The sequence below is a fragment of the Protopterus annectens genome, chromosome 13.part0 (genome assembly GCF_019279795.1).
Source record: "Protopterus annectens isolate FY-2018-M chromosome 13.part0, PAN1.0, whole genome shotgun sequence".
NCBI classification, from domain to species: Eukaryota; Metazoa; Chordata; order Ceratodontiformes; family Protopteridae; genus Protopterus; species Protopterus annectens.
Window position 1 is genome coordinate 1,236,151,657 of NC_056747.1, and position 27,842 is coordinate 1,236,179,498.

The 27,842-nt window shown below is 39.5% G+C and overlaps 1 protein-coding gene across 1 annotated transcript in view; it reads left to right on the forward strand.

The window, feature by feature from the left end:
- MAP3K14 (mitogen-activated protein kinase kinase kinase 14) overlaps window positions 1–27,842 on the forward strand; it is a 128,542-nt gene that overhangs the window by 56,921 nt on the left and 43,779 nt on the right. The window contains exons 2-6 of the mRNA XM_044055240.1: window positions 4,410–4,683; window positions 8,044–8,113; window positions 14,934–15,144; window positions 20,055–20,636; window positions 27,636–27,773. Of these exons, the coding sequence (XP_043911175.1) occupies window positions 4,422–4,683; window positions 8,044–8,113; window positions 14,934–15,144; window positions 20,055–20,636; window positions 27,636–27,773 (1,263 nt within the window). The 5' untranslated portion in view covers window positions 4,410–4,421. The remainder of the gene's footprint in view (window positions 1–4,409; window positions 4,684–8,043; window positions 8,114–14,933; window positions 15,145–20,054; window positions 20,637–27,635; window positions 27,774–27,842) is intronic.

The window sequence follows — 27,842 nt, forward strand, 5'->3', positions numbered from 1 at the left end:
AATCCCAGGAGTCCCTCAAGAGAATGGAACATCTTTAAAGAGACATTTCAATTTGGTATACACAAATTTTGTAAAAGGCTTGGTGACTGACCCACTTGCTGCCACTATTCATCGTAATGGTGGATCCAATACGTTCAAATGTATTTTTGGGATACCAGACATTTTAGGAATAATTGGAAAGGGCACCTTAAAGTTATAGTTTGTTTAACAAAAGTCATACGTGGAACCATTTGGCTATCCTGATCATTTTGGTTTTTGGATTTTACTTTGTTTATGGTCTGCAGTGGTTGCTTTTGCTGTTTGGTTTATTTTGAAAGTTCTTGCTGTTTTTAATGGAGTAATTCATTAAACTGCCCTTTCTTGCAGTTTTCCATTTCACTGTGTTTTAAGGTATTAATTTTCTTTTATTTATTTATTGCATTTGTTAACCAGGAAGCTCCACTGGGCCAAAAAGTGCCCATTTTCAGTGGAGGCCCGGGGAGAAAAGCTCCACAGAGATACAAATACATACAATTTGATAAAGCATAGTAACAGTACAGTGCTTACAATGTGATAAAAGACAAGATAACAAATATATCAGATCAAACTGCTAAAGCACAAGAGCATAAAATACATTCAGTGTGATAAAGCACAAGATAGCAAATATGTCAGACTAAACTGGTTTTCATGATAATAACATCATACCTTCAACAGTGGTTGATTTTGTTTTTTTTATATATATATATATATATATATATATATATATATATATATATTCTACTACAGCATTTGAAGTCTGTGCTCTCTAATATTATTTTCAAAAAAACCACAAAGCTCCAGGTTTTGATGAAATTCTTTATATTTTTTCTATTCTAGCAGCACAGAACAAAAGTATTTTGCTTTAAAAAGTTCTGCACATGGGAAAGACCAGGGAAATTCTATATTAATGGCTGTGCAAGTATGTTTTTGTGTCCTTTGTTTACATCGAGTTAAATTTTGTAGTTAATCCCAGGCATTGATCATTAGGGTGATTAATGCCTTGGATCAGTTTCAAAATTCAATGTAATGTAAACAAATAGTAATGTGTATAAAATACAGCCCTATAAGGTTTAATACAGTGCACCTTGCACTGTCTTTTTACATCATAAGAGGAAGGTATAGATTTAAAACCAGAAACAAACATTATTTAGAATTACATTTAATTTAAAAGAAATTATGAAATATTTCAAATAAAACTGGAGCTTTGTAAAAAGCAGCAGAGGTCTAAAAACAGCACCTGCTGGTAAAAGCTTAAAGAGATTATTTTAAACAACTTCAACCTTTACTTGTTTCTCAACATCTTGAGTTTATGGTTCACTTTTGAATGTAATACCTGAGCTGGACCTGAAATGTAGTTAAATAGCTTTCCTGGCCACGTTAACTTCCCATTGTGAGTCATGTTGACCAGCTGAATACTTGCCTGTCAGTTACTGCTTTCTATAACTGCAGGAACATGGCTCGTCAGATGGGACTTCTTGCAGTGTGTGAAATAATAAACACATGTCCAGTAATGCTTTCCCCCAAGTCTGTCTTAATTTGAGTAGTAATCTATCATGTATCCCTTATATTTACATGGCCTTGGCTATTTGCAACAGTATCCCTTCTTTGAGAAATCTCTGTTCGAGAAAGCACCATGTACAACAGAGAGCTTTCTTATTCACTTCTGTCAGTACTGCTGTTGCCTTTTTAACTTTAACTCTTGTAGTATGCAGACCACTTTTTTCATTGTAAATTGTTCCCAACTGTATATTTTGTCTCTGCCAAATTTTCTCTTTCTTTATTGGTTGTTTTTGCCCTACCTTTGAGACACAGCGGTTGTAGAAGACTGGTGCCACTGAATCGATTACGGTTGGACCTTTCCTCATTTTCTTATCCGTTTATTTTCATGTGTGTACTAAAACATGCACTTGGGTTCTATAGATTGGAACTACAGTTTACTTAATTTCTTTTTGAAAGTGAACTATTGCAGCATGCTAGTAAAATAGTGACAAATGTGGTCATGTAGTCTGTTATCTATCTAGTCCAGGATCTGTTTATTAATTTTCTAGCTTTTCCTGTAAGTTGGCTCTTGTTCTCTTCCTCCATTCCTTCTGTCTTTCCTGTTTCCTTTCTGGCTTCAGATTTAGCCAAACAGGTTTTCCTGCCTTATAATGTTTTTTCAGCATTTTAAACATCTAACAGAAAAGCCTTCATAAAACCCAATCTGTTTTCCACTTGATTTCCGATTTCTGAATTAACCACTACCAACCCACTTCATATTGTTAATCACGCCACTTCTGAGAAGTTCTTTGGAAGAGCCCCAAACCAAAGACAGTCATTTAAATATCACATTCACAGCCATGGGAATGACCGTGTACAACTGAGATGACAGCACACTCCCCTTTACTGAATTTGAGCATGCTCAGGATTCCTGCTTGGTTCTGCATTTTTCTTTGTATGTACATGGAGGGAATGGGTCAAATCAGGAATCTGAGTATTAATTACATTCAGTTGTTCAGTACCTGTTTGCCTTAGTTAGGGTTCCAGAACAAATGGAGCTTATATCAGCAAACTACGGACATAACACAAATGCAAGCCCATGACAGGATGCCTACACAAATGCAAGCCCATGACAGGATGCCTACACACAATACACACAATAGGTAATTTAGTGTATGTCCATTTCATGCATCTCTACATGTCTTTTGTATTTTGTAAGAAACTGCAGGCAGTGGTAAAAAAGCACAGAGACGTAGAGAGGACTTTCAGTCTCTCCATAAAAGTTATTCCACTCAAACCAAAATGGAGAACCAATCACTGTTGGACATTAATGGTAATCGCCACACCACCTTTACTACCTTACTGCAGTTGATGTAGTTTTCATTAGCTATGTTATTAAGTAGGGTTAACAGCACTTTATAAAACAAAATTGTGAAATATTTGTTTATGAAAACAATTAATGTGTATTAGTTGAAAGAGATTCTTATTTTCTAAAATATTAAAACAAAGAGTGAGAAGGTCACAATCAGTAAAAACTAAATGAAAACTCCAGCCAAGCTAGAACTTCCAATGAGCGATCTCACACCTCTTGTAACAGAGGTACATTGGATATATGCAAATTAGCCTTATGAACATCAGGTGTTTCAGCTATATGGCGATTCTGATTGATCATTACTTTTACGTTTGAAGTTGTTTTAATGTACAATTTCAGGCCAATAAAACCAAACCCCACTAGCTATGGATTTGCATATTTCAGCTTTGTTATGACCTCATCAGTATAGCACAAGCAGAGTGTTTGACTAAGAATAAGAAACACAGGGTTGTTATACCCAGCTGATGTCCATTATCATTAGGGTGACTGCAAAATAGCCCAACTAACAAATTAAAACAAAGAGTGAGAAGGCCACACTGAAAAACCAACCAGTAAAAACTAAATGAAAACTCCAGCCAAGCTAGAACTTCCAATGAGTGACCTCTCAAACCTCCTGTAACAGAGGCACATGGGATATATGCAAATGAGCCTTATGAACATCAGGTGTTTCAGCTACATTGCGATTCTGATTGCCCATGACTTTTACGTTTGAAGTCGTTTTAATGGACAATTTCAGGCCAAACCCCACTAAAATATGGAATGAAGTGAACATTACTTACTGTTAGCGGCGAAAAGAGAGTAGATGAGATAAACACATTTAGATGATGCAACCAATGTACAGTACAGGGTTTCTACAAAGTTATAAAATGTGTGTAATGTTAAGTTATGAGTATATATGTAAAGGTATAGCCTTTATATAAGGCACATTATGAGTAAGAGACATGATGTGTAATGTAAGAGAAGGATTTAAAAAAATTATTTTTTATGCCTATGTACAATGCAAAGTTTAGGTAAATGATGGCACATATAGTGTTGTGTTTGAATAGTTACTTTTGTCATTTGCCAGCCAGCAAGTTCCAAACTTTGCCTTGTGTGTGTAAGCATGAACTATCACTTGTGTATTTGAATCACCCTTACCAGTAAGCATTTTAGTCATTTTTTTTTTCATTTGTAAAAGCAAAAAAAAAGATAAAAAAGATAGATTATAGTCTTTTTTTTTTCTCTTCACGATAGAACTCTCCTTTACAAAACAAGTGTTAATACCTGAAAGCTGACAAGAGAGTACTGCACAGACTTTTTGTAACTTTTTATGTATACCGAGGGCGTATTTAACCTCTTTTATTACAAGATAGGACCACATGGCACCTGCCTTGCTCAGCTGCAAAAATGACTGCTCTTCTGTCCAGGTTCTGCCTTCTCAGTAAGTAGTCTGTTTTAATACTGTGCTGCACATCTGGATAAAACACTAGGTTTTGCTTGGGTGCATGTTTGAATTCGTACAGTTCTTGATTAACAAGATTAAATTTGTTTACTTTTGTAGTGTTAAGATAAAATGGCTGTGATTGGGATTGGGTGCCAGGAGACTGCTCCTACCACCGGGCACCAGAAGGATTTCTCCATTAGCAAGCCAGAAGTAGAGCAGCAACTTCCAAAACAGAAAATGTTCAACAAGCAGGAAGACAAGAAAGTTCCTGAAATTACACACTACACACCAGAGAGTCTGCAAATGTTGGCTGAGGTGCTCACCAAAGGAACAGCGCAGGAAGGCACCAAGAAAGATGTTCCTAAAATATCTGTGATCGCTCAAGCACAATGTAAGTAATAATGAGCACATTTGTTCCATAGTGTTTGTTTTAATTATTGTTTCTATGTTTGTAATCCCCTTTCACGGCACACCCATCCTATATCCCACATAACTAGTTGGACTTTTATGAACCTTCCTCCACAGGAACTGGGTTTATGGGGCTGAGGGACGGAGCCCTGAGTGTGACCCAAATGAAATGGGATCAGTAGCAGACCCCATTAATGGAGGAGCTAGAGAAGGAAGTAGGATTGAGTAGCTGCTGCTTGCTGTGCCACTTCTTGGGGTGGGAAGGGATGAGGGTCCTAGCATGAGAAGATATGAGACCCCCTTGCAAAAGCTAGAAGTAGAAACAGCCTTTTGTCTAAATGGGTACATTTCATTTGTAATCCCACCACCTTCCATGCCCATTAGAGGACTTGACACCTTCCAGTGTCACAAGTGCTAATAGGGAGATAACCAACACAGCAGGCAGAGCAGAGGGTAAAGCCAGCTGCCTAACATTAGTGTTGGAGTTGTAGGATGGGACTCAACATGTAGCTAAGAGAGTGCCAATGCTGTCAGATGCCTGCTTTTACTGTGGAGGTATTTAGGCAAGATCTACCTCTTTGATAACATCACTTTGGCCACAGTCCAGCACAGACCATGGGAATGAGTGATCCTGAAAAACAGACCCCTGAAAGGAAGTCCCTCTGCCCTACTCTTTTCCAGATGTAACTGGGATAGAGCCCATGGAGTCATATCACTGGCTAGGTATTACCTGTCCTGCACTGACTAAATATACACACTTTCACAGTCCTCACTGTTAGCAGGAGGTACAAGTTCCCACTAAAGGAACTGTAACCCACCAAGCCACCCTAATGTTCTTCACCAGTAGGAAAGTGATGCTGTTGTTGCAGCCAGCTGTTAATTAATGCAGCTATCAAATCGTAGTCCATTCATTACCTAGACAGTATTCCTTAGGGGATAAAGATCACTGCATGTTCTACCATCCACTAAAGGTGAATTGTTCCCTTTATCTTTTGGATTCATGAACACCATGTTATGTACTTGATTTTGTGCTGTGTCATATTTTTCACAACTGAGTGATAGGTCATATTTAGCAGCAGTAAAAAAATCTGTATAGATCTGTAATGGTTTGCTTTTGTGTGCCCATATATGTATGTGCTTGTGTGCACTTTTGCATGTGTGGATCAGTCCTTGTACATTCATATATTTTTGCATGCACATGTCCTGGAAGGTTATTGCAGCACATACTACACTGAATTGATGAGAAAGCATTGAATACTGTGTGTGTGTGTGTGTGTGTGTGTGTGTGTGTGTGTGTGTGTGTGTTTGTGTGTGTGTGTGTGTGTGTGTGTGTGTGTGTGGGTGTGTGTGCATATTATTCGAATAAGAGCGATGTTGCAGCATGTGTTACACTGAATGGATTTCGGTGCATTGTCACACCACATGTTTGCTAAGGATAAGACAGCAAGCTTCTCTAGAGTTTTAATATACCAAGAGCTACCCCACTCCATCTTTTCAGAGAAGTTGATTCCTACACGGAAGGGTAAGATAGCCCCTTGCTTCAAGTATAAACATAACACATGATGTTGCCTGCAAAATACTAAGTTTGGTGAAAAAAATGAAATGTTTTTATTAATGTTTTCCATTCAATTCATCAGTTGGTAACCTCTTCTCAGTATATTCCCATAATGTCTAACACCATGTATAACAAGTGGGCACAAAGTATGACACACTACCACTTGAGACTAGAAATGTAAAATGCAATTGAGTCAAATGTGTAAGAGTGTTATGAATTTATGCTTTAAAATGTTATCATTGGACAGTATGTAAAGTCATCTTTCTACAGTACAGAAGATTTTAAATGCTGAAATTAGTGACATACCCAATAATGTGTGACATCCTGTGGGATGAGCTTATGTGCTTTCATTTTTGAATGGTTAAACTTTTGCACTTTTTTTCTGTATGTTTTGCCCGTCTGCTCCAACCATTGAGTCCATCCCTCCTCAGTTGTCCACTTACCTCATTCCTCAGACTGAGAGCCCTATGGCCTGTTCAATACCTAGGGTGTGTCAAATGAACCTGGAGTGGGAGCCGTCATCTACATGCTAGGAGATGGGGGGTTTAATATTACACCATATTCCTTGTCCATGCTGGTAACCATCCAGAGGTTGGTACTCAATCCATTGTAGTAGTTATCCATGCCACTGATTATCACATGGTCAATTGACCCTGCCCCCTATTGAAAACATAGACCTCTGTGTGATTCCAGTCTACAGTGAGTTGTACCACAAAGAGTAGGCCATTAGCACCCAACCCCATAGACCTCTGTGTGATTCCAGTCTGCATTGAGTTGTACCACAGAGAGCGGGCTGTTAGCACACATCCCCTTAGACCTCTATGTGATTCCACTCTACAGTGGGCTGTATCTCAGAGAGTGGGCCCTTAGCACACATCCCCATAAACCTCTGTGTGATTCCAGTTTGCAGTGAGTTGTACCACAGAGAGTGGGCTGTTAGCACACATCCCCATAGACCTCTGTGTGATTCCGGTCTACAGTGGGTTGTACCTTAGAGAGTGGTCCCTCAGCACACATCCCCATAAACCTCTGTGTTATTCCACTCTACAGTGAGTTGTACCACAGAGGACCTCTGTGTGATTCCAGTCTACAGTCGGTTGTACCACAGAGAGTGGGCCATTAGCACACATCGCCATAGACCTCTGTGTGATTCCACTCTATAGTGGATTGTACCTCATAGAGTGGGCCTTTAGCACACATCCCCATAGACCTCTGTGTGATTCCGGTCTGCAGTGGGTTGTACCTCAGAAAGTGGGCCCTTAGCACACATTGCTATAGACCTCTGTGTGATTCCACTCTACAGTGGGTTGTACCACAGAGAGTGGGGCCATAGCACACATCCCTATAGACCTCTGTGTGATTCCAGTCTATGATGGGTTGCACTACAGAGAGTTTGTCATTAGCACACATTCCCTATGTATCTGTAATATAGGCATCAGGTTAAGTCACATGATTTCTGCCCTTTCTCATACCAGTTCCAGCAGGTGGCAAAGATCCTAATTGAACTCTATTCACCTTGAGCATAGGACTTTATCCTTTTATGTCAGCAGTGCTGGTGGGACGCATGCTGTTTTGCTATTTTGTGCAGTGATGCTTTTGGAAAAGAGTTTTTATATTGACCTATTTTTCTATTTTTGTATGCAACTATGATAACATGCATTGCTGTCCAGTCTGCAGTTTTGCAGAGTTTTATCAGCATTTCTTGTCAGTGTGATATTTAGATGTACTATAAAGTTTATAAGCGAGCAGTTTCAAAGTGATTTCATGTTTCTCCATTTTCTCCAACAGGTGAAAACAGCCAAGAGTTCAGCCCAACTTGTCCTGAAGGCCCAATCATTGCAGGGCACAAAAGCTACAGGTAAAACTTTGTATGATACTTATAAAATGGCTGAATATTAAATCATTGCCACATTAGTTATATTGATTCTTAGTGTATATGCACATTTATTCTGTGCTGATCCTATAGGGAGGACAGTACTGCACCAGTAAGCTGTTCTCCTTAAATATAAATAAGTAATGACGTGCACACATAGAGGCATATTTTTTTTTCATCAGGGTTGTCAAACATAGAGGAGTGGTATGCTGTCTAAATGTATTGGTTACATTGTGTGTTTCTTAGGATGTTTAGATGTTACTTAACAGTAAAATACAATGGCATTGCTTTATTGGAAACATTTGCTTTTGTAGCAGTAAAGGTATGTCTCAGGAAGGTGTATAGATTAGTGAGCTTACATTTAAATTTTAGGCCACTGGCCATAAATATACCTCTGCTGCTGTCCTAGCACCCTTACATATTCGTTTGTGTGGACATGGGCTAACGTATGTCCTGTATGTCTTGCTGGTTTGTGCTGCTGCCTGCCCTCAGTAACAGGGTGTGTTTTCTAGTCTTCGCCTTCAACTGTAGTGTGAGTCGTTTGCATATATGGTGTTATTTTACTATCCATCCATTCTTATGAGTCACACTCAGCTCCTTTAGTGGCCCCGTCAACAGCCACCACCATCCATGGAATTTGCTAGGCAAGCACTCCCCTTTAAAACAGATAATGTTACGTTAAGAAGTTTGTTTCAGGTCACGTACACCATATCTGCAAACTGTTTTCTGTTAATACTGTTTGCAAGGAGGTGCAGTACCCGTTCCCCTTTAGAACTGGCTACATGGGGTTTAAAGGAGTGTCAACCCCAACCCCCCCTCCACACACACACACACACACACACACACACACACACACACACACACACACACACACACACACACACACACACACACTTTGCATGTGTTGCTGATCAGGGATGTGCATCCAGCGGTAAGAGCACTTAATTTTAACAGTATGCAGTTGATGTGACAGTCTGCACTTGGAAGAATTTACAGAGGGATAGGTACTGTAAAAATATGCCCCACGTGTTCTTTTTGTATGCAAGAATTTCCCACCTTTAAAATCCATGCTGCTTAAATTGAGTGACTTTGCAGTGTCTTTAGGTTTATGCTATGGACCCCCCCCCCCCCATGTCACCCTGTAAACAAAAGTCTGTCTCACTGGAATTTGCCTGGATTTATACATGCTTGCGTACATACACAGATCAGTGTGAATGTCTGGGCAAACATACACACACTCAGTCACTCACACAGACAGCTTGAATGCTTTATAGACTTCCATCATATTCACATGTTATGACCTCTGGTGTACACTCTCGACCATGTTTGCATGCACACATAACCTGGCTGATGTCTGTACTAATCTTGGTGGCAATCTGTGTGTGTGTGTGTGTGTGTGTGTGTGTGTGTGTGTGTATATATATATATATATATATATATATATATACATATATAATCATCAGTCTGAGGTGCTTGAAGTTTATCTGTTTCACTTTACTTCAGTGCTGTAAAGCCACACAGAACATTTATTTGTTCCACAGTCATTGCCTGTTTTAAATGCAAACAGTAAAGGCTTTGCTTATCTAAGAGCATCCAGATCAGTTGTGAGTTGTATAAGGAGGAAGGCCTGCTGGGCGTTGTGCCAGAGTCCCTCCCATCATACTGATAACTGTTTTTCACACTTGATAACAGCAGGTGAGGGCATTTCTCCCGAGCCAAGTCCAACGTTGTCTTCTTTTGCTTTTGAACACCTGTGATTGGTTGCTAAGCTGTAAATTTGCATTGCTTTCTGAATTTCTCCCTTGCAGCAGATCTCGCATGTCCCTGTTACCAACTACTTAATGATCTTGTATGTAGTCAGGTGATTTGTTGTAGTCCCTACTGTCTGCAGCTGGTGTTGAAAAGCACATACTGGCTGGCATGTTCTCCCATCTATGTAAAAAGAAGGATCCTTTGTTCAGAGCTGGACTGAAGCAAAACACCTGGCTTTTGTATCCTCTTCACACACTGAAAGGTCATAATAACCTGTAATTATAGTTTGAAACAGTATAGATTCATTACTGAGGTACTCAAAAAGTTTGAAGGTAGTAACATATCTCAGCACAAACCTGAGAAAGCTGTCTTCATTCCCTGAGTAACTGACTAATTAACAGTGTTTTTGGACAAGACTGGATACTAGTTTCCCACTCACTAAGTAAATTCTAAGTTTTGTACCCTCGCTCACCAACTATATTTTTATTAGCTGTTATTGTTGTTGCAGTTATGTGTTAACAGTTCACAGTTTAACTGTACAGCCATCCAATTCTGCAACTCAGCAGCTGACTTCAGAACCATTGGTCATTACTGATTTTATTTATTTACATTTTGTTGACCATGTTAGTCCCATTAGGGCAATGGCTTCTTTTCAGGGGAGAACTGAGGTGGCATTCATGCTAACTAGGGGAAACTGGGGCAGGGCACAGGGGAACTTCCCCTACTCTTTTTGAATAGTGTCATGGGATGTTTTACACCCAGCTGAGCTACCACCAACTCCAGTAGATGGGGCCTTGGTTTAACATCTCATCTGAAGGACCACACACTCAGGAGTGCATCACTCTGCTTATGCCACACTGCACTGTCAGTAATGGACAATTAATCCAGCTATCTGCTGTTTGAATAGAACCCACAGCCTTCTGCACCAAAGATGTGCACTACTTGTTGAGCTACTGAGACTTCCTTTATTTGTCCATGACAAAATATCCAGTGAATATTAAAGGAGATATGTGTGCACGTGAAAACACACACACACACACACACACACACACACACACACACACACACACACACACACACACACACACACACACACACACACTGGGTTAAATGGCCACAGCCATGTGTTTAATGCCAATTGCCCTAACTGATTGCACTGTACATTTCTGTATAAACTGTCTATCTTGGTGCAGCACAATTTCTTCGTTGGATTTCTTGTCTCCCTGTTTTAACAATTTTCCAGGAATGCTACTGGCAGAATTAGCCTAGCCAAATTGCCTGTTTGGTCCTTGAAACACTGACAGTGCCCAGATGTTTGTTATGTATGTATATGTATATGTGTATGTATATATATATATATATATATATATATATATATATATATATATATATATATGTATATTATACTGCCGCAGTGGTACAGCGATAGCGTTGTTGTTGCCTCACAGCAAGAGGTTCTGCCGTTCGATTCTCAGTTGGAGTGCGGGGAGTGCCTTCTCTGTGGAGTCTGCATGTCCTCCCCGCAGTTGGGTGGGCATTCGAAAGACATGCGTAAATGGGCGTGCCTCCGTTGAAGGTTGAACGTCGAGCTGGCACCTCGGCGTTCGTGAAAATCTACTGCCAATCATTAGCGGACCGGAGTTCCGCTGTGGTGACCCCTAACCGGGAAAAGCCGAAAGACAAACAACATATATATATATATATATATATATCTATCTATCTATAAAAACATTTTTTTTTTTTTGACACAGGCAGGGGGGAGGCCAGGATTTTTCTCCACTTCACTTCTAGTGTTTGGTACTCATATCTGCACTTCATAAGTGAGCTGTATGTAGAGAGCACACTGTGAATGCACAGCTGGAGTGTGCAGATTTCCAGCTCTCCCTGCTGTGCTCACAGCTAGTCACTGGGTTCTACCAGGGGCACATTTCTACAGGGAAGGTCTGGGAGTCTACCCCTCTCCCATGAAAAACACCGGCTGGCTCCAGGCCACTTGACTTCTGCCTGCCTGCTCCTCTGAAATGAAAGGTTGTAGTCAAACCCAAGTAACTTAACACTGCAGACAGGAACTGTCAAATCTGTTATTGTCTCTGTGCTGATGAACTGGCTATTACATTCCTCTGTTTTGCTGGCACACTAACTACATTGTTTAGTGAGTTTGTCACAGTAGTACAGACCACTGTTTTATGTGCTTGCAAAGTTAATGATCAATGCATGTCCCTTTACAGTTGGTTTGTACTGCAGTTGTCAGTTAACCTGGAAATGACCCAGGTCTGTGGCAAAGTCTTGCAGTGAATCAGTAACACAGTCTTTCAGCAAATGTGCTGCATTGCCTTGTACCCACATCATACTGGCTTCGTTATACAGCTAATAGTGCAGGTCACCTTATAAAGGCAGTGTTATACAAATGTGCTTGCTTCAGTAACATCAAAATTGGAAGGCATTTGTCGACTTGGAATATGTGAAGATGTGGTGTATGCATGCTTTTAAATTGTACAGACCTTAATTTTTTGTCTACCATTTGGACAATATTTCCTAAGTAAATCAGTCACCTTTGTGATGCTATTATTATACCCTTGAATAATGCAATTTAGCAAAGCTTATAATCCTATGTGAAGTTCTTCTTTTGTGTGTGTGTGTGTGTGTGTGTGTGTGTGTGTGTGTGTGTGTGTGTGTGTGTGTGTGTGTGTGTGTGTGTGTGTGTGTGTCTTGTGTCCCTTCTAAAAGATAACTTTCCCATGTGCAGTTTGTTTTACCCGTCACTTGGCTCTGATCCTCTTGCATAATATATGGATGGATACAAGTCTAGTAAGCTTAGATGGTTTAGTTTTGCAATAGTCAAGACTGCACAGAAGTGTGAAATGCATGAAAGGTGGCTTAAATCGCCAGTACTTTCACTTTTAAAAAGTGCTTAGATACAAAATATTTCATTTTGCTGTCAAGTAATTTGCCAGTTTCTAAAGGAGGCCTTTGGAATTGTAGCATTGTCCATTTACATTTTGGGTTGGGCTACTCTTTGCCTCATTAACTAAAATAATTATGAGAACACAAAAGACTATATAATACATATTGAGAAGGGGATCTCCAAAGGTTGAAATAAAAGTAACAATTTTTCTTTAGTGAGAGAAATGTGAACTACTGTCAGACAAAGAGAAGAACAAAGTTCTGGATAGACCTCATTTTCAAGAAGGGTATACTTGACTAGAACATGGCAATTATATGGTATAAATAAATAGTCAGTGGTAGGTTCTGACTATTCATTTTGCAATTTTGCAGATTTTTTTCTAAGGTGCTTTATTTTTTATACATACTTTTTCCTCCTAGACCTTCAACACCATCGAGCTACCCCAGAAATTCTAGTTGTATTCCTCATGCCTTCTGGGACTTGGCATTCCACATCATTGTATACTCTGGGCCTCCCCTTTCAGAGTGAAAAATCTTCCAAAAGTCTCATTTTATTGTCCAGGCTGGGGGTGAGTGCTAAATGCTGGTGAATCATCATTAGTGGGATGTTCAGATTTTTGCATGTGATTTGCTTAACCCTTCCCTCTAGCTAAATGCCTGGACCACTACACTTCGTCTTCAGTGCACAATGTTGGTCTCCACATATGTGCATGTGGAATTGCTGTGCTTGAGTGGCTTCGCTAATGGTGAGGGTTTATCTGTGGTTCTTAGTGCTACGTGTTCTACACCACTTTCACCAGAAGGTGATGCAATAAATCACATTACTTCCCTCCATTCATAGTCTGTAAGTGTAAGCCATCATTGACCACTCATTCTCAGCCTCTCTGGCTGGATCTTACAACTCCTGGGCCGGTAGTCAAACCTGGGTCATTTGGGACATATAGTCAGGACTTGTACTTCCATACCATAGAGCCAGCATACCTGTGTGCGTGTGTGTGTGTCTGTGTGTGTGTCTGCACGTATGCATGTCTGTCTGCACATAAGCACACATGCATGATGTGCTTGCATGCACGAGCATATGTGTGTGTGTGTGTGTGTGTGTGTGTGTGTGTGTGTGTGTGCGCATATATAAATGTAAATATATAGTGTATGTGTGTCATATTGTGTGTATTTAGATTTTATTTTGGTTATGTGGTTCAGAGGCATTGACTTACTGGCATGGTAGTAGGTGTTGTGGCTCAGTGTTAGGCAGTTGGCCACAGGTAGAAGACCCTGGTATAAATCTTGTTTTTGAGTGAGGGAGTTTTGAGGAAACACAGTGACACATTTGTTACTACTGCAGCATGTTATCTTTAGGGTATCTAACCTGTAGTTGCTGTTTGCTCTCCCTTTCTTTGTGAGTTTCCCCAGCTACTTCCAGTTTCTTCCACCTTTCAAAGACATGCAATGAAAATTTTCCTTAGATTTGTATGTTGCAGGTTTTGTCCTTGCGTTGCCTCATCAAAGAAACACTAATTTACTCGGTGGAATTTACATATTTTATAAAAAATTAAATGGCACTTTTTTTTAGGGTTCATTTGAAAAGCCATATAACAATGTGCAGAATGCATAAACATACTGTATAGTTTTCTTTTTTAAATAGTCTAAATGAAGAGTAAGCATACTGCATATCTTTTGGGACACTGATCACAGAGTATTGGTACATTTCTATTTATTTAAGTCCTTTGCAGAAGCTGTATTACATGATCTTGACACAGTTTCAGACTTTAAAATGCTCTTACAACAGGAAGAAGCATCAGTCCTCAGTTCCATAGCTTGCCATTATAAACAAGATATAAAGTTCTGGCACTTATGGTCTACTCCCCTGCAGGTGGGATATTTGTGTCTCAATGGAGTGTTTCCAATTAACCCCCCCAAAGAAAAAATTAGAAAGTAGAACACAACCTTAAGTTAGTTTTAGTGTTAAGATTAGTCATTTTTACAGGTTGTACTAAGCTTCACCAGCTTCAATTTATTTTCTAATAGAATAGAACTTTAGGAAAAGCCTCAGGCCATGTCATTTTAAGTGCCATTTTTGCATCATCATCATTGTTGATGCATAAAGAAGTTTAGCGTGAGCCTAACATGCCTTCTTTCGTTTGTGATATAGCAGACCCGAACAGTTTGAACATATTCCAAACAATGTGGCAAGTGCAACTGAGAAGAAGATTCCTTATTCCAGCAAGAAGTGTCAGTATCCAGGGCAGACGAGGAAGAAGCGGAAGAAGTCACCAAAAAACAAGACAAAGCAACAGAGAAAACCGTCAAAAGGAGGATCCAAAACCCCTGAACAAGAAAGTACCCCACCAATCCCTGTGCAGGTAGGAGACTACTGGGAACACAAACATGCACTTTATCCTATTATTGTTCAAAAGCTTTTCATGTTAGAATGCATGCAGGCAGTGGAGATTTCTGCACTCTCAGTATCAGCTCTTCTAATGTAACCATATTAGCAAACTATCCATACTGCTACTGCTAGGTTTTTTGTACAGATAGTGAGTTTTATGCACCAGATTTATGTCTCACTGGGTTATCATAATTTCAGTATCTTCTCCAAAGCCGTAACTCATAGTGAAATTACTGTTGCCTGGTGTGTCTGGCAACACTCGCACATCTGATTGTGGATACAAACCATGGCAGCTCTGCAAGTACTGCAGTATGTTAACTCTTCTCGGTAGTTATGTACTGTGATCTTGTGCTTAGTACAGGAATTAACAAAGCACACCAGAAATGCAGTTAGATCACAGAATACTTGAGTAAATGCATAGCAGTGCGGTAGTGCGGTACTGTTTTTGCTTTAATTGCCCCTCTGTTATCACCTGCCATTTCAGTCTCTGGTGACTTTCAAGCCCCATGCATGTTTTTGTTCCACCTTTATATATCCTATTTTGTAGCAGACAAGGTGTTAGCCAGGTCTTATATCTGTAGTTATGCTGCATTTTTGCTGTAGTACATCAAAGCCTCATTGCATGACCCTTGCTTATTGCATCTTTTCTCCTCCTTGCTTTCAGAACTCTATTACAAAGAAGCTTGGAGAGCTCTAATGCAAGCTTGTGCAAGCAAAGCTTGATGTAGTCCTGTTAAACCAATCACACCCCACCTCCACTTTTTCTATTGCTTCCTCATTTGTGCTAGGTGGCAGCTGTGTGTTCAGGAAACGTGTCCACCCTTACTTGAACTGAGTGCCTTGTGGAGCACTCAGCGTACTCCCTCTTGACTGGAATGTGTTCCCTGAACTGGGGTGTTATAAATGGTGTGTCCAGTTGTTGCACTCAGAAAGAAATCAGTGCATTATTCTGTAAATGGTAGTGTCCATATTTTGCACTTAGAAAATGACTGGTGCATTTGTTTTAACAGTTGTGTCTCCAAGGTTCATTATGGCTACCATTAAGTAGCTGCCATTTTACTGACATTTCCCATCTGTGACTTGTACGTGCCTGAATTGTGAACTTTACTCTTCTCCTCTGCACAGCATATATATAAGACTTTGTAAACTGTTTCCAACATCATCAGACATGTTTAAGGTGTTTAATTTCTTTTGGTTTCACAGAATCAAAAGTATTGAAAATCCCCTCTTGAGATAACGATGTAGGGATATAATATTGTAAGGTGACTCGTGTGTGTGGTTGCTTGTTTCCAGGAGTTGCTTCATGGTGTTGTTGGATAGAATGGTTCAGCGGGGCAGTTCTGGGCGACAGTAAAGGATGTATGTATGGGAGGTAATGATCAGCATGAGGTGAGGAGCACAGCTCCAGGAAACAGCATCCAGCACTGAAAATGTTACACTGGGGACTGCATAACATGGAGAATGCTATTCCCCTTGTGTACAGCTCACTGTTAAAACGTTTGGTACTCCCTTTTGAAAAAGGCTATCAGAATGCTGATGAGAGTAAATGCATACAAATAAAACAACACATATGCAAACATACGTACATGTGAATATTTATAAGGGAATGCTAACAAAGGAAGACCAGCACAGACTGCCAAATTCACTTGTGTTATAGCTAGGCCTCTTGCTGTTTTCATTTTCCTTCCCTGTTTCTTCATTGCTCTGTTCCAGGCATATTTGAAACTTCTTTGATGGCTTGTTGCACATACATACTTCTGGCAGTACACTGCAGTTAGCACACTGCAGTTAGCAACCACCCACTTTGTAAAGTAATATCTCCTCTGTCCTTTCCTATTGCAAGTACTGCAGCCTTCTTTCCTGTTTTTCCTTCCTCTACAAATCCATGCATCCTCACTTGCCCCCAAAAGTGCTGCACGATCAGATTATATTGGCCATTTCTTTTTTTCTGGTCTCTATGTGCGCAACTAAGTAGCTGTCTTCATATACCACTGACCCTCCATTTTTCACTGTTTCATTCTCTCTGTATTACATCCATTCTGTCAGTCGAATTTCTCTTATTCTTTATAGAAACATATATGGGTTTTAACAGCAAGTGAGGAAAACTTGCCCACATATAGTTGGCCTGTTTTTTTCATTAGATAACCTGCAAATCCTGCTAATCTAACAGTTCATCCATCTCCCACCACAGCCCTCTTACAGATGGCCTTATGCCTAACGTATACATTTTTCAGATCATTCATTGGTCTTACTGTACTTCATTTTCAAGAAAGCTGGTTCAGACATCTGCCAAGCTTCCTATGAGATGATTCTTTCTTATATAACTCTTTGTTGCTCGCTGTACTACAGAAAGCCAGAACATTTCAGAGGATGAGGACAGTGTATAAAGGAAAGAATGTAGAAGGAAAGATGAAGTGTACAAATAATTGTCCATGTGTGACAGGAAAGGAGTGAGATAGTCTGGACTGGTTCTACATCATCTGACCATCAGGTGATCAAAGGCAATTTATTTGAAGTTTTCACAACTTTTATAAGATAAAGCTTATCCAAGGTTTGGTGACCTCAGAGTTAATAGTATTCATGAAAAAATGAAGAGGTTCCCCTGCATAGTGGTATGAAAATTTCAAAAGCTCGATTCAGATGACTGGCTGTGATTGAAGGGACCTTGATCAGATCATTGTTGAGACTTACCATATCTGTCAGGGGCAGCAGGTGCCTAAAAGACAAATGGGTCTACTATACAAGAGTACTTACACATAGCCAAAAAATTGATGGAGACAGATACCAAAAATTATCAGCAAGGGCATAGAAGACCTCCAGACAATGGATCCATAACAATTTGGCTTTGCCAAAGGAAGATCATGCTTACTGAACCTGATGGACGTCTTTGAAAAGAAAGGTCCCTAAGGTAATGGATGAGGGGATAGTGAGCATACTGCCTACCTAGAGCTGACTAAAGTATTTGATACAGTACCCCACTTGGACATTGTCAGTAAACTTATGGAACTAGTCATAAACCATTTTATAACATGCTAGGCGAGGACCCAAGAGGTTAGGATCAGTGAGGCTACCTCCACAAAGAGGCCAGTCACCAGTGCAGTCCCTCAGGGCTCTGTGTTGGGCCTGCTCTTCTTTGGCATGTACTTCTCAGATGTCAAAGTTAAAGGACTCGGGCTGACTAAGTTCAAAGATCAATGAAAACTGGAGGGATTCATTGAATCTCCCCAAGATAAGAACACCCTTCAGGAAGGTCTAACACAGACAAATGCTTTGTGCTAAAGCCATGTCTTAAAAACAATGACAAGAAATGCATTATAGTACCTTTTGGAAAGCTGACCAACCCAGATAAGTATGTCATCAATAAAACACCTCTAAAAGTTGATTCACTTGTCCAAGGATCTGGGAACCCATATAGATAATAAACTAGCCTTTTACCAATATATGTCTAAGGCAGTAAGAAACTCTGTCTATGTGGCTCAAATTATAAGTAAGGGCAAAGCATCTAGGTCCAAAGAAGTTACTGTACCATTGTACTCTGCCCCCATCAGACCCATCATAGAGTGTAGTGCCCCCTTTGGTATCTACCTGTCTAGACACATGCCTCAACTGGAATGTCCACAAAGGTTCCTCACAAAAAGAATTCAGGGAGTAACCACAATGTCTTATGCTGATCACCTCAAAGTCCATCTCTCTTTACTCAGTATCATACAGACTTCTGAGAGGTGGTCTTTGCCTGGCATACAAGACATTCCTGGACCCTTTTTGATGAACCTTTTGCACATCCACAAAACAAACAGCATCAGAACTATTAGATAAAAAAAATAATACATTTTGCTTGCAACATAAATAGGACATGTTGGAGAGAGATATATTTCTCAGAGAATTCCCATTCTCTGGAATAGGCTGCCCATCCATGTGAAGCAGAGTTCATCCCTGTCCCTGTTTAAGTGCAACTTGGACCAGTGTATGGATAATTTACCCTTTGTCTGGTGCATATGTTTCTGCTGGACAGAGGCAATCATTAAGTTATGCCATATAGAAATCAAATTTCTTTGTCATATTTGGGTTGTATGGCGAGGTTTATAAGGGTCCTAGGGTTTGTTAGATTAGTATACATCTATGAACCCATGAGAAGGTGAATTTATACTTGAAGGTATGACAGAAGCGCAGATTGGCTAGTTTGGGTTGGATGTGCAAGTCTGGAGACAGTTTCTTTTGAGAGTAGGGTAGTGCTAAGAAAATATTAGGAAAGTAGGGAGAGCATGAATTGGAAGAATTAGGAGTTCTGCTAGATGAGCAGGAGTTTAAGGTGATGTCTTAATTTTTCTTACTCCAAGCAAACTTGATAAGTTATTATATCCTTTTCTTTGTGCTATGTTTGCATGCTCATGTAATTCACACTATTTCCTTTTGTTGACAGAACTGCCTCCACTAGCTTGTGTGCATTTCCATTTCTGCCAAATGCCATGGCTCATCTCCTATTCCCCTTAGGAAGTAGCTGACAGGATCATGTGTAGCTGGTAGACATGACCTTAGAATAACAAGCATCTTGTGCTGCATGTTAGAGGTTTGTATCCTGCTTGTATGCTTTAGTAAGGGATATTTTTGTCATAAAGCCAGCCCAGGTCACATAGGATTTGACATAACAGAAGCCAGTTATGTCCTTCCCACAGTGGATACCATCACATTTGTTACTGAATTTGGTTACCTTATTGCTTTCATTAGAGAAATAGAAAATAAAATCTTATCTAGCATTTCAGGCTTTGTCACTGGTATGGAAACATGGTTATTGTGTTAGCAAAATACTTGACTATTTGTTTATTACTTGCCCCATTTGATGACTTATGTTCTCTTTTTCTTGCTATTTACCTATTTTTTCTCTAGGAGGATGATTGTGCCCATAGCAGTTGCTTCCTTATCAGATCAAACTTACATGATTCAAAAGCTCTCAGCACAATCAATGAACTGCCCAATTTAGTGAACATTAAAGGACGTTGGGATTTTATGCTCACTGATAAATCCAGCTGTCACAAGGTGATTAATCCAGATCTCTGCTTAAACCATGTCAAACCAAACCATCGTGGTGACTTCTTTCCTCAGCCTGAGACTACCTTTCCATCTTTCTCCAGAGACCAGCCCCTGTGCAACACATCGGTGGACAAATGTGTTATGGGACAGGAGCAGATGGAAGACCAGGACTTTGCATCTTACCAGTTAGAGAAAGACTTGTTCATGGACAGCGATTTAGATGTGAGCAGCTTAGATGAAATTCCTGATGTCCTGGTCAAAAATCAATGTGAGAGAGACTCTTTGGAGGAGTGTGAAATGTTGGCTCTTGGTGGACATGTGAGCCATGGAGAAACACGACAACTACAGAGTATTGTCAAACTCTTTCAGCAACAAGGGCAGCATTTAAAGGAAGGGTTTCCAGTTTCCAATGATAATGAAGGTGTTCTTCTTAATGAGGTAATATTTTTCTGTTTTTGATTGTATTATTTGATTTTCATTTCTTAATGTTTTTTGCTCAAGTTGAGTACAGTACCTTTTTTGAGGGCGAGTTCCAAAATGGTTGGTAGAAGATGATTACATTTTGCCATGAAAGAATGAACTGTTAAGTTGTAGTGCAAGGAAGTGCCATTTTTCTCAGTGTAAACCTCACACTGAAGGTGATTCAGTCATATTGACTTTGGTTGTAAAGCTCATTTCAGTAAATACATATCAGGAATTGGTCATATTTAGAAAACTTTATATTTTTCTGTTCTTTGGGTTAATTGTGCAGTAAATCATGCTTTGTCTTTTTTTTTCCTGTGGCCAAAACAGTGCCACAGGTGAATTAGATGTAAGAGGATCAAAGGGCTCAAACAGATGCCATATGCTGCCCGGTTAAAGAAACTCCAGCTCTACTCAGTGGCATACCGCCTGCTCAGAGGCGATCTGTGCCTGACGTATAAAGCCATGTCCAACCCGGAATTAATGGACATGCTGCACCTCAGAAAATCCAAATCCCATTGAGCTACGCGCTCGAGAGACTTGAACCTCAGCACTGAAATAAATAGGACATGCTGGAAGGACAGATTCATAACCCAGAGGCTCCCTTCACTCTGGAATAAAATCCCAGTCCAGGTTAGGCAGAGTCCCTCATTGACTCTCTTCAAGAGAAATCTTGATTAGTGGATGGGAGATCATAGACTTCTGTGTCACTGTTAGACAGACGCACAGTATACTAACCTCGAAAAAGGGCATAGCAAAATTCATTTTAAAATGGGTGGCGAAAGCCAAACACACTCTGGCTAGGCTTGTAAATGCCCTAGGGCAGATAGCCTAGTATGAACCTATGAATGACCCGAACATTTGTATTGTATGAACTGTGTGTGTATTGCCACACAGAATAGATAAGATAGTTGAGAGTGTGCATGCTGCAATTTATGATATGTTGATGGAAGGGGCAATTACTAAAAACTGGTATGATTTTTCTCCTGATGAAATTTCTGAAAATACTTATACTTTATGGTCTTCCCAAAATGCATAAGGATCCTGTGGATCCACCCATGAGACCTATAGCTTCAGGAACAGGGTGGGCCACAGAGCCATTGTCTCTGTTTGTAGAAAGAAATATTAGACCAGTGTTAGAATGCATGTTTTGGAAAAGTCGCATGGATGGTGTACAATCAATAATGTTGACAATTTTTTGTTGGTAACACTTGATGTGGTGTCACTTTTTATGATTATACCTGATGAAATAGGAATAGAGTATACTAGATCGTTTCTCCTTGAGAATTCTGACTACATTCCTGAGAAGATTTTGTGCCCTGTTGGATGTTATTCTTAGTAACAATGTGTTTGTTTTTGCAGACAAGTATTACGACAGGATGTGGGAGTAGCTATGGGCACGATTTGTGCGAATAGCTCCACTAATGCTGTGCTTGTACATTGGGAGACAGAGCATGTTTTGAACACTGTTAATCCATTTTTGCTAATATTTTGTTTTATGGGCATTTTGTTGATGATTTATTTTTTATTGGGTCAGGGTCTGTTGATTCGTTGAGAGATTTTGTCTTGTATTTATAGAACAGCACTTCATTTTTAAAATTTACCTTCTGTTTTGTTGTGGAGTTCATTGAGTTTTTAAATGTAAGGATTAATAATCTGTCGTGTGTACTGAGTACTCAGGTGTTTATGAAAAACTGTAAGAGGAATAATACCTTAAACGCTTGCAGCATGCACCATGGATTTGTTAAACGGAATGTTGTAAAAGGACAGTTTTTCGCTAGACTGCATGACCGAGATAGTGATATGTTTGAGGCCTTGAACGTTTAGCTGGTAGATTAACTCAGAGAGGATACAAAGAGTGTATTATTTATGAGGCACGAACTGAAGTAATATCACATAGATCAGATAGAGCTACTCCTTATTTTTCCAGGGGGTATCAAGTGGGAAATAGACAAGTCATCACCACAAAAGACCAGGTGAGGATGTCTGTGATGTATACTAGTGACTCCCCGTATTCGTGATATAGTAAGGAGGAACTGGAAGTTTCTAATGTCTGATGCTAAATACAAAGAAGTGTTAGGAGATGCTCCTAACTTTGCTTTCAAGAATGGTTAATGATTGAAGACACTGTTGTGCTATAAATCATTAAACTTTGGAATGATTGATCTAGGTACTGGTGGATATGGTACTTTTCAGTACAGAGTGTGTAATATCTGCAGTTATATAGGTAGTAACAACTGCTTCCAACATCCAGATACTGGGCATTTTTATGAATTTAAGGTTTGAGCTAGTTGTTCTTCGAAGAATGTTGTATACCTTGCCATCTGTGATGTTTGCCAATGTTTCTATATTGGAAAAACGAATAGGTGTTTGAAGGATAGGGTTAGAGAGCATCTCTATAGCATCTCTAAACTAAGTATGAATAGTGTTCTGTCTAAACATGTTAGATCAGAAGGAACTTCGCATAGCTTCAAGTTTATAATGACAGACTGGCTGAAGTTAGATAGGAGAGAGAGTGATGTTAGAACTTACACAGTGTGTCTGGAAACTAAGTGGATTTTATGGTTAAGGGCTATATGTGGTAAAGGGCTTAATGAGTATATACCTTTAAGACAAACCTTCAAGTCACGTGGTTTGAAGAGATGAGAGGGCTATTTAAATAGGTTGAAGCTGTTATGTTAGATCTGCTGAAGTACTTTGAAGGTGTGAAAGTGCTCACCTGTTTTAATTTGTTCTTATTTTATACAGTGTTTTATTAGGTTCATAGGTAGTAGTGCTGCAGTAGCGTTGTCACCTCACAGTAAGATGCTGTCTGGTTCGACTCTCAGCTACAGCATCTTCTGCGTGGAGACATGCGTGAATGAGTGTACCTTCGTTGAAGGTTGTGCATCAGGGCTGGCAACTTGGCATGTAAAAATCAACTGCCAATCATTAGCGGACCGGAGTTCTGCTGTGGCGACCCATAACCGGGAAAAGCCGAAAAACACAACAACAACAACATAGGTAAGTACTAGGCTATCGTTCCAAGGGCCTAAGTAAGCCTAGCCAACAAGGTTCCCTGGCTTACGCCACCCAAGAAAGTTATTTTCTTGTGCCCCTGTCGAGCAGAGCCACAAAAGTGATCCCCAGGGTGTATTTGGATTAAAGAGTTTTTATCCACTCTGCCTGGCTGGTTTGTCTACACGTTTGAATTATTTTACCAGCTTTTCTGCTTCTTTTTGCTGTTTTGCTGTCTTTTTTTTTTTTTTTTTTACTTAGCTTCAGACTGGTAAGGTCTTCCTTCATACCAGCATTGCCTTCTTCATTGTTGGCACTTCTTACTTTTTAACCTGGCAATAAACAACATTGTTTAAAATAAAGTTCTTCTGTGTCTGGGTACTTTCTCTTATCCAAATTAATTATATTTTAACATTTTGATGAGGGACACAAAGCCAGAACCCTTTCTGAGCAGTAAGATTGTTTTTTAATACCATTTTTTTTTAATTAAAATTAAAGATACTCCTGTCCTTCTATGAAAAGAAGAAAGTATATTTTCTAGATTTGTTTTATTAGATCCAGATGCTCATTCTCCAAGAAGGGATGTCATACTGGCAGCAATGAGGGTAATTTGTGCCCTTTCTGGCCTTCTGTCGTTAAGGGTGTTTATTTGGCCCAGTCCACTCCCTGAGCAGTGGTGGGGAATGAATGCCTGCTCCTTTGACAAAAGCTAACATCAGGTGGTATCTTGGTGAGCTATAAGCCTATCTCTACTAGACTCACTGTATGCTACCACTCCTCTAAGTGATTTGTGGGTGTACGTGACCTGCAGTACTACCACACTTCTAAGCTGGTTGGGCATGCCCATCTTCCTTTGCCAGGTCTGTTAAGCATCTCAGCCACTAACTGAACTGGGGTCACCAGGGCTGTATTCAGGGATTTATCCCTCTACACTTCTGGAGCTGGCTTAAAACAAATTACTTCTGACAACTGCAGTTTTTGTTGGCATACTGTCAGAGCTGTGCAGACTGCAACCAGCAACATGGAGACACAATGGAAAGCTAGGCTCCCGCCTGACTGCAAATCCCTGCACGTCTCACTAGTATTGTTTGAATTTCTTCAGTCTGACATTCTGATAGGTTAGAATGATCAAAGAACCTTTGGGTTGTTGAGTACAACGTATTTTAAATGTGGTCTTACAGGCAGCTATAATTAACAGAATAGTTTTGCCTTTGTTGGTGAATTGAGTTGGGATGAATATAAACTAGCCATATTTTTTTCTTGGTTGTGGTCTGGGAAAGTGACATTAGATGTACGTGTTTGTGGAGGGAAGTTGCAGTACAGATTATGAATGTCAGATAGAGGACAAAACCAGTATGTAGAAAAGCTTACACGGATGCAGTTTGCAGTGCGACAGCATCATTCCCCATTTCCTTTCTTGCTTCTTTTGCGGGTTTCAGAAGAGTTTAACAAATCTGATCCTTCTGTTTTTGTCTGTATTCTGTGTGTGCAAGTCTAGTCACTTTAGGCAGCATTAAGGATATGTAATAAGTCTACCCTTTAGGCTTTTTGTTAAATATTATGCATCTGGAATTTGTATGCCTTGAAGACTTTTATCTAACAATATTTTACCGTTTTCAAAGTTTCTGTATTTTAGCTCTGTAATAATGAACATTGCGGAAGGTACCAAGACACATTTTGACTTTCCATTTCCCCATGGTGTGGGACGTAATAGTCTTTTTGTGTGAAGCATGTTGTATCTGTGATGGTTACTCTCTTTGTAGTTTGGTCCTCTTGTATCCCACCCATATCCCTTCCCATTAAAGCACGTATCACATTACCTGCTCCAGGTTGCTTCACTAGTGCAGGACATGACATTTGTCCACATCTGATTAAGACTGCTGAACAGATCTAATTCTGCTGATTTAGTGGTGTTATAATGGTGTTCCGGCCCCTGGCAAGCAGACTGTTTTAGAAGTTAGATGGTCTTCACTGTCCTCTGCGTGTCTTCAGTTCTGAAATTCACAATGCTTTCATGTGAATATAATGCTGCACTTACAGTGCTGTCTAACCTTAATCAAAAATAAATTGTTCCTTTAATTACATCTCAACGACTGTTACTAGACTCAGGTACAACTACCCCACCACTGTTTGTTGCTGTGTCTTCCCCAAACTTATCCAGTGTATACCCACATGCTGTGTTCCATTTCTTATCGCTTCCCACCCACAAACTCTGCCACCTGTAAAACATTTGTTCTTCTCTCACATCTGCCTCCTTTACTTGTTGCCCTTTGACATTCATTACTTTATTTATTATTATCAGCGGCATGTATATGCAATATTCTACTCACCTGCATTATTTCTGCACCAATCAGATCACAGAATATACAAGCTGAGTACATTCACGTAATTTTGCATTTCCCCATGCTGTGAGACTAGAACATGCTTCACACAAAAAGGCATACTACTATCTGTGATTACCCTCTTTGCAGTTTGGTCTTCTTGTATCTCATCCATATGCCTTCCCGGAAAGAGGGCTCAGCAAGACCATATTTTGTTTTGCATTAAATCGATCAGATTACAGAATATAGGATCTCAGAACATGAAGGTAATTCTGCTCCTCACAGTTTTAGATTTAGTTTAAAGTCCAAATACAGACATTCTTGTTTTTTCCTGCTTGACCTGGGGTAACTATTAAAGAGACTTATCAGTCACTCAGTAAGCCATTTGAGGCAGATGGAATCAAACCCTTCACCTTGGACTACATGAAGCAGATTTTTAACAGCTCAGAGCCTTGTTAACTGCCAGCATTACGGACCAAGTCATAATTGTAATAATATTTTCACATCCAGTCCAGGCTCCATATTCAGTGTTGCATTCCCTAAAATGTTTTATGTTTGTGTTTTATACATCTTTACCAATTAATTCTTCTAGAAGTCCACCTCCTGTATGAATTGCTGGGAACATGACAACTCTACAGTATGTGACAAAACAGTGGAAATAACTCCCCAGAAAAGTCTTACACCAAGTGTTACAAATTTGGAATTAATTTTGAAGTATAATAGTGACAAATGTCAATGACCCATTTTTTCTAACACTGTGCATCCACAGATGTCAAAAGTATAATTAAGGGTGGTACGGAGAGCTGCAGGGGATATAGGAATGTGATCTGTGTCAAAGGTATAACGAGTATTATTGTTGCATTAATTAGTCAGCAAATTGTAAGATTAATTTCAGTCAGTCTAATTACTTACCCAAGTATGTATTCTAATCTCTTTTTACTGGTAAAATGAATCACTGGTACTTGCAAAGTCATTCAACAAACTGCTGTTAAATAACTTTGAATTAAACTGATAAAAGTAATGTAACAAAAATTATATTACCCTTATGTAAACAGGTGCTTTTCAGGAGGCTATCAGGTACTCGTCTCACTGAATTATTTTTGATGTTATTTGGCAAGTTGCAAATTGGTGAGCTGTCATACCTAAAACACTGCGTACATATTTTGTATTCATTCATGTTTATCTGTTTAGTTTCATGCTATAATTCTGTCACACAAACTTACTCTGTTTAAAAAAATATCTATGTTGTGAAATGTAAACTTTCAGTGATGATCTTTACTGAATGTGTTGGATAACTGTAGTCCTTTCCCTGGTCCTGGACTAGTGGAGCCGATAGTTGCTTTTAATGCTGTTAGGTAATTAATTACATTTAATGATCTGGAGCAAATAATAGATGCATAGGTTGATTGCAGGACAGAGTTGTAATAAAAATAATAAACTAAAAACATTTTGAGGCTAAGTTTGTCTTTGGAAAAATGATATAACTAATTCTTAGAATGAAGACATTGGTTGAATGAATTAGTACTGTTGTGTTTCAGTTAATTAGCATACATGTCTGGCATGAGAGAAATGCATCCTGGAAGCTGCAAATGTAAAATCAGACTGAAACATCTAAAGATGAGGCAGATCCTTAATTCGGTATGTTTTGTGTTTTTAGAAACTGAAACCTGTCGATTATGAATATCGAGAGGAGTCTCACTGGGTAAAGAAGCCTGATCTCTTGGGCTGTGGATCCTTTGGAGATGTGTATGAGGTAGAAGACAAGACAACCCATTTTTCTTGTGCAGCAAAACAGGTACTTTTTCTTTGTACATTTGTGACACTGCCTTCTAAAGAGTAAAACCAAACTGGGTGCAACTCTACT